An 11,818-nucleotide genomic window follows, 5' to 3' on the forward strand; every position below is an offset into this window, starting at 1 on the left:
GTTGAGTGGGTGACAATGTGAGATAAGAGAAAATATAGTATGACATTGGAGTTGATTATATTTGGCAAAAGGTAGGCTTATATCACTTTGGTTATATTATTAAAAAAGAGGTGGAAATGCTCCTTCACGGTGGATATCACACCATGTCATCTATATGTTATTATAAGAAGTTTGGAAAAACAAAAGGAAATTTCTGCTCTAAAAATAATCATACAACTTTCATGATAACACTGAGGATATGGTTTTAATATAGATCTTTACCAAATCAGAATTTATACATAATTTGGAGAATTAATTGATGTCAATGGTCAAAGAATTCAATCAGGCATCGGAAAAGGGAGAGATTTACAGGTCAGAGGTTTAATCAAGGTCAAACCGTGATGATGTATATGCACAATTACATAATATATACAAAATAATAGTAATTATATTCTACTATAACATATATTATTTTAATTTCAATTTTTATATTAAAAATTAAGATTTCAGGTCAAAAAAGGCATTTTTTTATCCTTATTAATTTGAACCGATTCAAATCTGGTCCCAACAAGCCACTACAACCGCCCATCAGGAACATCTCCCTTGTGAGGTGAACACCACCAATCCATCTTCTCTCTCTTCCCCTCTCTTCTTCTTCTTCTTTCCACCTTGTACTGTGAACTTCCTAAATCTTCCCCACATTTCTTCTCTCTCTTTCCGTTGTTTCTCCCTCTTCCCCATTGCAACAAGGATCACATGTAGTAGAGAACAAGCTCTATTGGACCCATTATTCTAAACCAACTTCAGACCACTAGCAACCATCTCTGTCAAGAGCTCAACCGAGGGATCCATCCCTAACGAATCCAAGCTGAAGCACTGGAATCAGTTGAGGTAATCCCACTACGACTTTACAAAAATAAGATTGGGATTATTGGCCTTTCAGCGGTCCTGGATTGACTATGATTGTTGCTTGTTTCGGTGTGAAGGTCATGGCCGAAATTGGACCTTTTTCTAAGTAGCCTTGTGTATCGAATAAGACAGAGGTTGAATTAATACATGAATGAAAGCCCGGTTTGAACTCATCGTTTTTTATTGAAAAAAGCTTTATTCTACATACTGGGTGACAATGAAAAATGGAGATTTCTCTTCCGGTAAAACAAAACAAAAAATTAGTAGAGCCCAGCGAGTGATTTCAATTTGTTTCCTGGATCTTTGTTTAATGGATTTTGGAAACAAAGGAATAACCAGACATTTAATTTTAATCATTAATCCTTTTGTGGGTTTATTTTGGTAGTAACTGGCATAATTGATTGTGTTTGTTAGAAAGCTTCTTGTAAGTTGATGCATAATTATATAATATCAGTTTTTGACAAATTGCTCTTCTCTATAAACTTCTGAAAGATTTGGGCATTTGGATGATTAATAATGAAAATTACATGACACCTACAAGCCGCTTAACGTTTTAAAATATGGATACTAATCTGCATTTTACCCTTATTTCCATGGTGTCCAACTTCAATTGTTCTTCACACTGATTTTCTTGCCGCAACAAATATCTTGTCCGTCCTGTAATCTTTCTCCACCACTATCTATGTCGCTTCTCTTGCCCTGGGATGCATATTAGTTGTAGTGCATGCATGGACTATAGAGATGGGTTATTGCCAAGAAGTGGCTCTGCTGTTATCACGGTTATTTGACGCTTCCCACCAGCAGAACGATCCAACCGATAAAGCCACGGAGACTTGGTTTCTATCAGCACCAAGCCACCAAGCTTTCAACAATGGCCGAAACAGTTGGATGCCAGATACCCTAGAGCCTATATCTACAACGAAGACGAGAGATGATGACAGATAACAGTTCGATCCGCGCTGATTGTGTGAGCTTATCCTTTTTCAGGTCACAAAATCCGAGCTAGGGATTTTTGCTTCCAATCTACTTCATCACTTTGCCTGGTCCCCCATGGCAATCCAAACCGGTTTGATGGGAACAAGATTTTCATGGGTCAACATCAATAACAAGTATAAACCGAGCCCAGACATAGAACCAATCCGTTGGCATCGCTAATTTGATCACATACCAACAATGTTGGGAAAGGAACTGACTCCATAATGGAAAACAAAATTTGGTTTGACCCGGCCCAATTGGACTATCGGCTCTGTCAGTTTGACACTATTTAAAATAGTGGAGCAGATTTTGGAGTACAAATGATGCACTCATGCACCTATAAAGTTTCTTACATGAATGTTATGAGCTTCAAACTTTATAGGAGGCATGTGGAAACATACTCCAATCGCTGTGGATTATACAGAACAAGTGAACCACCATTTGCACGGTTCTGTCCAGTTTTCTACTTACTGTTCATGGTTCTGGTTGACCCATTCCTACTGTCAAGTCTGGTTCAATTTTAAAACCACTGTTCTATGTTTGTGTGCATGTGGGAGAGAGAGAGAGAGAGATGAAAGCAATATCCAGATAAATGAAAAGTTCTTTAGTTAAGGGTCTTACCACAAGCCTCGTTTCTCATACCCAGAATTGTATCCTTGATATTGTTGCATGAGCCCATGATTTGCAGTAACCAGTCTTTTTTATATACGAGTGTTTGATTCAACATTTCTATTTCTTGTACTTCACATCCTGACCAGGACAGTCCCTAGCCCAATGCCCAGGCTTACCACACTTGTAACAGGTGCCTGATGAAGCAGACCTTCCTCCCCTATTAACAGAAAAATCAGATGGAGGCTTGGGGCAATCCCTGGCCCAGTGACCTTTTCCACATTTGAAACAGGATGAACCACCTCCATAGCTTTTATTTCCCATGCTACTCTGAACCTGAGATGAATTCCCTCGGAGACCACCTGATGAGGTATGCTCATTGCACCATTTAAAGAAACCGCAAGAACTTGCCTACACAGAGATGTATATAAACAGGCTATTATTTTTACCATACAATTAATGAAAGGAGCTCGCATCTCCTACCCACAAACTGTTCCCACATCCATACCTACAGGACACTACAGGTGCACATGGGAATACCTCCCTTGTCATTCATGAGGAGATGTTCCCAATAAACAGTGCTAGTGTCTTGTGGTTAGTGATAGGGGAACAGTTTGTTGGTAGGAGATCCGGAGTGTAATGAAAGGTATATCAAGGACCCCATAGTTTCTAACAGATCAAATTTATGATGCATGGAAAATATTATGATTGGACATTTGCATCATATGACATGACATTTAAGACATTTGCATCATATGACATGATACATGAGAAATTTGGACATAACACTAACTGGAAACCTCCAAAAGTTAAAAGAAAGATTTTGAGCTCCATTGCAGACCTGATCAAGTTCAAAGTTGGACAGTAGGATAGATACAAAGATTCTTTGGAATCATCTGGGTTTGGGAGGCTATTCTCCCATTCCTCCAATCTTAAACAACGAATATAGTGATTTCATTGGATGTGTATCTGTGTGAGAGAAAGGTCTATAAACCAGAAAGGTTAAAAAGTAGGGTTCTATTTAATTTTCTTAAGTAGTTCTGTGTGCTTTGTGGATTGGGAAGGGGGTTGGAATCAGGTTTTGGTAATATCTTATTCTCACCAACTGACAAACTGTCCTTACATGACTTGGAGCATTAGTAAGACTTGCCAAGTTTCTTATTTTCAATCAAACTGAGTCAAAACTCTGACCAAGTCTTGCCACACTTTAGGGCATATAGGTTTGATATGCCCCAGTTAGCCTTGAAATTTGACTCAACTGGGAAACTCAGAAATCCAGACAAACCAGACCCAAGTTTTTTATTTCTTTTTGAAGGGCTACACGGAGGGGGAACCCATTCCCCAATCCATAACACCCACCCCTCAACCAGGTACAGGCGGGATTCGATCCCAAGTCCCCACTACGACCAGCAGGCAACCTTACCAACCAGCTGGTTGGCACCTTGCAAACCGAACCCAAGTTTTCCCCAGTGATATACGCAAAAATCAAATATACACCACCTCTACTGAGATAGCAAATGGACTTTGAATGTCATGAAATTGGATTAAATTGAGAGAACTACCAACTGCATAGCCATGGTATTTTCAATTATAAAATATACAGCAATAGTCAGCATGGATCTCATCCACCTTGCCCTTAAAGGATAAACCATGGGTGATTGAATGGTCAATGTTTCTCCTAAATATTTATTTCAAAAGTAGGTTTTTGAACAAGACTGACATGGTAATATGCTTAAAGGCTTCAAAGAATGTGCTTATGGAGCTGAGATTTCTTGTGTACATTTTACTGATGACACTACAAATTTTTATGGAATCCAACCATAGTGAATCTCAATCCTAGAGGTTTGTTTTAGGTTTTAAAAGCAGTTTCAAGTTGAATGATGCCCTCAAAAGATTGTGAGTAACTGAGTATTAATGTTGACAAGCAGGTTTTAACGAGTGATCGCAGTTCCTATAGTGTCTTTTTTATCTTTTTATTATTGCTGTTTTACTGTTTTTTACAGCTTATGCCATTTTTTATTATATTTTTTGAAATGCAGTCAGCAGGGGTATCATGGCCATTTTCCTCAGTTACGAATGTAAAAACTAGCACTATATACATACATACATACATACACACATACACACGTACATATCAATGAAAAGCTGGGGATTATTTTGTTTGGCGTGATCCCCCAAGCAGGTCAGACCTTTCAGTTTGCATACCTTAAGTTTGTTAGTGCTAGTTTTATTTTCATCTATAAAAAAATATAAATCAATTAAAGGAGGGCTATGCCCACCAGTTTTTTCCCCCGAATCTTTTCTCTTATTCTTCTACTTTTTTTTTTCTCTTATACTATCAAATTCTGCCATTATTTTACTGTTTTTCTTACATAAATCAAATCTGAATTGCTTCTCTCCATTGAAAAGTTGGTATCCAAGCAGGTTCAATGCAAGTTGTGTATTTTATGTATACTTAGGTGCAGGGGTATCTTTGTCCACTCAGATGCTTTTTAAATAACACTCTAATATAAATAGGGTTATGTAGCGCTGCCACAAACCTATGAACTTCTATTCACTTTTCTGCTCTCTCTTTCTTGTCTCTCTTGTACTTAGGTGCAGCCAACTCATTACAAAATGAAAGCATGAAAAAATTCATATGCATACTCCCTAACCCCACGTGTACTTTGCACACAGTGCTGGTATTGTTGGAACAAGTATTGGTCATAATCGGGGGGGGAGGAATTGAGCCTGAAGTAACTGCTTCATTCTTGGCTATGTCCTAATAGGTTTCCTTCCAGCTCTAACTCTCTCCATTTGAACTTGATCCCACCAAGCAGCAGCTCCCCCTTTCAGCTTGTAAGAGACCAATTTCACCTTCTTATTTTCTGCTGTCTTGGCAAAATCAAAGAATTTCTCCACCTCACGAATCCAATCTAGGAAATTTTCAATATGCAATTGTCCATTGAATGTTGGCAACTCAATCTTCATTTTGTAATCACTATCGCCATAATTTTTTCTTCTAGGTGACTACTGTCTAGTAGGGGCGATCATTTCAGCCCGGCCCGGGAATTCCGGGCTTGGGCCTGGGTTTTCTGTTCAGGCCCGTCCCGGGTCTGGGCCCACATCAGGCCCGCAAATTTTAGGGCCGGGCTTGGGCTTAATACTTCAAGCCCGACCAGGCCCACATACATTTAAACTTACACATTTTGTGTATAATGTATACATATGTATACATGTTATTTTACATTATATTATATATTTTATATATAAATACTATAACATGACATGTATAATTTATATTATATGTAATATTTTATATTATATAATATATAAAATAAAAGTTTATATGCATGTTATGTCATTTAATATAAAATATTATAGATATGTATGAAAGACATTGGCCCGGAATTAGGCCAAGCCCGTGTAGACCTGGGCTAGGGCTTATGTTACAGGCCCGGAACCCCAGGCCCGGGCTTAAGCTATAGCCCTTATGATAAGTGCAAAGCCCGGCCCGGCCCAGCCCATGATCACCCCTTGATTTTCTTCTTCAAAATCATTAAAATCTTCCTCTCCATCATTAAAACCAAAGGATGTTGCTAGGGCTTGAAAACATGGCTGTTCTTGGGGCTGGACCACCACCTGTGGCTGAAACTGATTCCCTACATCAACTCTCTTTTCCGGTATGGCACGCAAACCCCTAGTTTCCTTTTAGGTCAGGGTTGTACTAGGCAGCAGGAGATTAATCCTAGTGCTTACTTCAGTCAACTGCCAAATAGTAGCTTCTAAACCTTGAAAGCATGCAGCTTGTTACTATTGTAACTCTCTGATGGCTAAGAGAATCTCAGATCCATCACTGGAAGCATTGTTGTTGGCCATGTCTGAGAGAAAACTCAAGCTCTAATTCCACCTAATGCAGAACAGATCTAGCAGATCTGTTCTAGTGATTTTCACGGCAAAAATCACCCAAACTGTTTGAGAAATTCAAGAGAAAGAAAGAAAATATAGTGAAGAAAGAGAAAACAGCTTTCTTAAGCTTGAAGTAATTGTATATCCTCCTTTTTTTTCCTTTGAACAGCAGCTAATAATGTTCTTATATAGGGGTTCTGTTTAGGTCAGCAGCCAATAAAACCTTGAAATTATAAAAATACCCCTAGGAAATCATCAAAACAATAATAATGCACTAGAAATCATCAATTGACAGAGAAGCAACCTAGGAAACCATCAAAACAAAATTAAAACAAGAAAATAGCTAAATTCAAGCACAGGAATGCTTCACTTTCTTGTTCCTTCTAGATTTGTCATGTGTTTCTTCATAATTAAGTGCTACATCCTCTACATCAGTGCCCAACCATAGACTTGGGCTTAAGTAGCCCAAGTAATGACTAAATAAGGGCAAAATCGGGTTTTTGAAAATTTAAACACATCACACGTACGTGGTTTCTGACAGTCAACTAACGAAAGGGTACTTACAGTCAAATTTCTGAAGGTTTAGGGGTATTTTTTAAAGTTGAGGGGTAGTTTAAATAATTGTAAGATAGTTCAGGGGCAGTTTAAGAAATTATCTTTCTCCCTATAGGTCAGAACTTGAAATTTTAGCTAGAACAAATACAGATTTTACATAGAGATTCTTCCTACCCTAAATTAGGTTTATTCCTTGGTCTAAAGTGAAGAACACAAGAGGTAAGCAATGCAAGAGAACCCAAGTAATGATCACCCAGCATTGATCACTACTAACAATAGTAATCATAAGCAAGAAGTCCCACAAGAAATTACAAAAGACACTAGTAGTGAAGAATTGAAGTGGACACAATGTAATCAGAAAAACCACAATAAAGACACTTTTTTTGACTTGCATGGATGGTAATTTAGGCAATGGATATCAAAAGAAGAAAGCGAATAATGCATCCAAGGAAAAATCTTTTAGTGATATCCCACCACAAAGCACTTTCATTAATTAATCTTCTTCCTCCACCAAAGAGAATCACTATTTCCAAGCAAGATTTGGAGAGAGTTTGCCTTCTATTGGACAATTTTGTTAAATTGGTTTCATCATCATTAGCCTTGAGTCCTTGCCACATTCAAATACTCAATTTGCTAATCATGCTTCAACTTTCTCCACAAGCAATTCTTGTACTATAGATTCAAGTGTTTCCAATCATATAACAAGTAACTCCAATTTGTTTTCATATTACCTTTGTTCTAATCAAGATAAAGTCTTGATTTCTGATTGATCTTTTACTTCCTCTTGTTATAAACAAGAGAAAGCCTGCATTACCGATCAATCCTTTCCTTCCATTTCCTGAAAAGGAACAATAGATGTTTTACCAAGTTTTAACTTGTCTTGTGGGTTACATGTTCCCAAGTTCCTTACTTCCTCTACTAAGAGTTTGACTGAAAGTTGTCTGTCCATTGAACTGTAGCATAACCTTTTTCCTTCTTTTTGCATCTTTCGGGACTTAGCTATAAAGAAGACAATTGAACATGGACCTGAAATTTGGCCTCTACCTTTAGGATACACTTGATCAACCTCCTATTGCCTCTATGGTATCCATTGTGTTTCAATCAAATCAATGATCAATCTAATAGTAATAGGTCTATCAATAAAAAGCATTTGTTGTTATGGATCAAAGAACTTGGTCATTTGTTCCATACATCTGTAGCTAGCTAACACTAAAATAACATATGCTTTTCATATTTGATCTTCCTTCTTAACACAAAATATGTTGTTTGTCAACTTAGTGCTACTTGTCTATGCTTGAAACAAATGTGTCAAGATTAGGGATACATATGTCTTGAGTTCTTAAATCAAGCCAACTTTGTTGAATTACTTCCAACCAAAGCAGAACCACTTAAACAGTTTTCCCAATAAACCAAACAATCTGAAAATATAACGTGGAATTGTAGGACGAAGGAAGTAAGGAGTAGCACGGAACTTTTAATTTCTATGATTATTTCTATTTTCTCATTATGATTAACAGAGAAGACTCTAAACATTCATGACCACTAGGTTATAAAGGCTAAAAAATTCATGGCTTTGATCATCCATATTTTACCTTACTCCTAATTAGGTGATTGTAGTTTTGAGTCTCACTGGGTGTGACAGGGACCATTGTTTGGTGCATTGGATAAATACAAAGTTGTTTTTTTGGATAATAAAAGAAAAAGGTTCTATAGAAAAAAAAAAAAGATAAAGAAAAAGAATACAAGGGAATGTGACCAGCAGTCACCTGAGAGAAAAGGAAGCATTTCACATCCAACAACCAGTCTCAACCCCTTTAAACAAAAAAGAAAAGAAAAAAAAAAAAGCAGAAACAGCCCCCCTAAACTGAACATTACATGACCAAAACACTAGAATAACAAAAGTGGAATGAAGGAACTATTCAGACTCCGAAAATAAAAAAAAAAAAAAGGAACCTCTCAAAAAAAAAACTCACCTAAAATCACCTCTTCCTCTCATTTACAACTAGCCCCACCTTCGTTAAGCGGACTTAACTTCTTTTGGTCACAATTTGACCTTGATTTGACAGCAATCTCTTCCGAATCCACACTAGAATCTCCATTGTCTGTCACAGGCATCGAATATCTTTCTTCCAAAATTTTGAACATTTTACTAGAAAAATCCTCCCATATTATGTAACCCCAGAGCCTTACTTCCACCACCTCCAAATCAACTGTCCCCTCAACTACATGAGTCTCATCCAAGATCACTTCCTCAACATCTGAAGCATCCTTCTCAACATTATCATTTTCAGGCTCAACAATATCCTGTAATGGCTTAGTTCTATATCCTGAACAAACTCTTCACATTTATCATCTTCCAAGTTGTTAAGTGTGAGAGCGTGGGTTTGAGTCTGAGACCATCCACTTTGTGCAAAAGATGTCAAAATTTAGGTCCATGACCAGTCAACCCCCCCAATATCTTAGATAGCTGGGACCAATATTGAGTAATAGCCCTACCTTAAGTTTTTTAAATGTCAAGAGAGACACTAATCTGTTTAAATAATTTAATTCAGGATTAAAAATATCTATTTCTTCTAAATCTCCACATCAACTGCTTCAGCTTGTCAGGAAACCATGGCATATGACAAGTTCCAGGACAAACAACATTAGCTTGGAAAAAGTAACAAATAGAGTTATTCATCCAAAAATAAGTAACAGATAAAATGAAGGCTTCCCATTATCTTCATATTCAAGTCAGCCTTCTAGTTGCAGGATATATCAAAAACCATCTAAATCAAATAAAAAAACCTGGTTTGCAGGACATCGGTAGAACTGCTGGCCTATATTATTTCCAGTCTTCGCAGTCAGAACCAAGCAAGTTCCTGCGCCACATGGACATGGAAGGTCTGGGCATGAATTTGATGTATAATTTTGGGCTGCAGTTAATATTGAACTTCCTGATGAATTGTCGCACCACTCAAAAAAGCCACAACCTCCATTTTCCTGCTCCATTTGATATGAAAAAAAAAAGCCAATTAAAATGAAATTGGAAAACCATTCCTGTAAAAAATGTGTGAAACTGACTGTTGATGCATTGTTGTGGACTGAAATAGCATGCACCCACAGGTATAATATATAATATGTGACAACTGATAATCTAACTCAGGCTCTCAGAAACGTAGTATTTTTTATGGATCCGAAATGTAATAAAATTTACACTCAATGTATGAACCCCACCAGATAAAACAAAAACTAAGGCAACATAGAGCAACCGTTGATTTGATTTCCTTCTAAAAAGGTAATTTCATAACACAAATATTATAAACAAATCGTCATAATGGAAAGCAACCACTTTCGTACAAAAATGTTCATCCCTTTGAACCGCATGCTATAACTAAACTTCAGCTAACCAATTTCCGTTTTCCACTGAACAATAATAATGAAAACAAACAGATCGATTATCCAATACTCCCACCAATTCCCAACAAAAGATACAATTGCCCAATTACGGAAGAAGCAGCCAAAATCTAAAAACCAGATCTAGAATCTGTTCGCGTCCAACCAAATGGATCAAATTTGAGCTATATAGAAAGAGGGAGGGGCTAAGAGCATTGGAAGTGATCTAACCTCTCTGACGGGACATTTGTAGAACTTGCGACCGCGATTCTTCTCAGTGTTTGCAGTTAGAACCAGACAAGACCCAACTCCACAGGGGCACGGCTTCTCAGGCACAGAAGGGTTATTATTACTACTGTAATTGTTAATTCCATACTCCGGTCCTCCTCCACCTCCTCCGGAAGCACCACAGTCGCGAGACCAGTGCCCGAACTGCCCACATTTAAAGCAAGCTCCTGCGTTACTGCCCGTCTCACCGCCTGCACCAACGGAGGGGCCGCCGGTAGCAACGACAACCTTCACTCTCCCTTGGGATCTAGAGGGAGACATCTGTTGCTGCCATAAGAGGCTATTGCTGCCTCTGAGTGCGGCGGTGTAAGCCCCCTCCTCACGCTTCTCGGGAACATCTCCGTCGATCTTCCTCCGCTTGTTGCAGCTCGACAAGGCCTTCGCCTCCGCTGCTTCCACCAGTGACAGGAAATCGTCATCCTCCTCAACAAATCCGCCGATTCCTTCGATCATCTCTTCTCCCTTCCCGTTCTCCTCCTCCTCCTTCTGGCTTTGAAAACTTTAAATCTGAAAGCCTCTTCCCGCCTTCTGGTTTCCAGGCTTGGCTCGCTCTCTCACGAGCTTCTGCTTTGAAGGCCAGAGATCTTTGGTCTGTTACTTATGGATCTAGGGCCTACAAACTTGCCACGTGTCCCTTGACTAGAGCATATCACGGAGTGTGGGTACTGTCTCTAGTATCTAGTGGGGACCCACCATCGGATGTGGATGGTCACAATAGTTCAGCCGCTGGATCCCGAATTGTTTGATAGATTGATTGGATCCAACGGGCCAACAGATGGGCCAGGATTGGTTGATGATATGGACCATGAAAACTGCCCGTATTGGGCCAGGATTGGTTGTTATGGGCCTAAACATAAATAATACAAAGAATGAATATGAAACCTTTTCATAAAACTGAGAGTGGCCCAGAAGTGATGAGAATGATAAAAGAAGCCCAAAACTGAGACACGGGACCAGAATTAGTTATCCAGATGCAATAAAGACTAAAGAGAGTGGGTTTGTTTACCTGGATCTGGTTCTAATTGGGCCTTATAGACCACATGCAAATGGGTTTATGCTTTTAGACAAGGAAGAGGAATATTGGGCTTCGAGGCCCAAACAAGTATACAACATTCTCCCTTGTCTAACACGATCACCGCAGACCACAATTTTATCGTTTGGGACTTGGGTAATAGGCCAACGATAAGACTTGGTGAGGGTAAGAATTCCTGATTTTCCCATAAAATACAACTCCCTTTGG

The 11,818-nt window shown here is 38.6% G+C and overlaps 1 protein-coding gene across 1 annotated transcript; it reads right to left on the reverse strand.

The window, feature by feature from the left end:
• Positions 1-2,435: 2,435 nt before the first annotated feature.
• On the reverse strand, positions 2,436-11,149 carry LOC148862120 (uncharacterized). The gene is made up of 3 exons (XM_088941175.1): positions 10,522-11,149; positions 9,703-9,897; positions 2,436-2,883 (listed from the first exon to the last, which is right to left on the reverse strand). The coding sequence occupies exons 1-3, from the start codon at positions 11,029-11,031 to the stop codon at positions 2,593-2,595; spliced, it is 996 nt and encodes a 331-aa protein (XP_088797301.1). The 5' UTR covers positions 11,032-11,149; the 3' UTR covers positions 2,436-2,592.
• Between the last annotated feature and the right edge of the window lie 669 nt (positions 11,150-11,818).

Source organism: Nelumbo lutea, chromosome 4, assembly GCF_056320005.1.
Source record: "Nelumbo lutea isolate HS-2025 chromosome 4, American lotus-T2T, whole genome shotgun sequence".
In the NCBI taxonomy this organism is placed as follows: Eukaryota; Viridiplantae; Streptophyta; class Magnoliopsida; order Proteales; family Nelumbonaceae; genus Nelumbo; species Nelumbo lutea.

Excerpts from the sequence above, each read along its gene's own strand:
- LOC148862120 (XM_088941175.1), bottom strand. The coding sequence starts at position 11,031 with ATGATCGAAGGAATCGGCGGATTTGTTGAGGAGGATGACGATTTCCTG. Across the intron at positions 9,898-10,521 it reads ACAAATGTCCCGTCAGAGAG|GAAAATGGAGGTTGTGGCTT; the intron begins GTTAGATCACTT and ends CAAATGGAGCAG. Across the intron at positions 2,884-9,702 it reads ACCGATGTCCTGCAAACCAG|GCAAGTTCTTGCGGTTTCTT; the intron begins GTTTTTTTATTT and ends ATCTCTGTGTAG.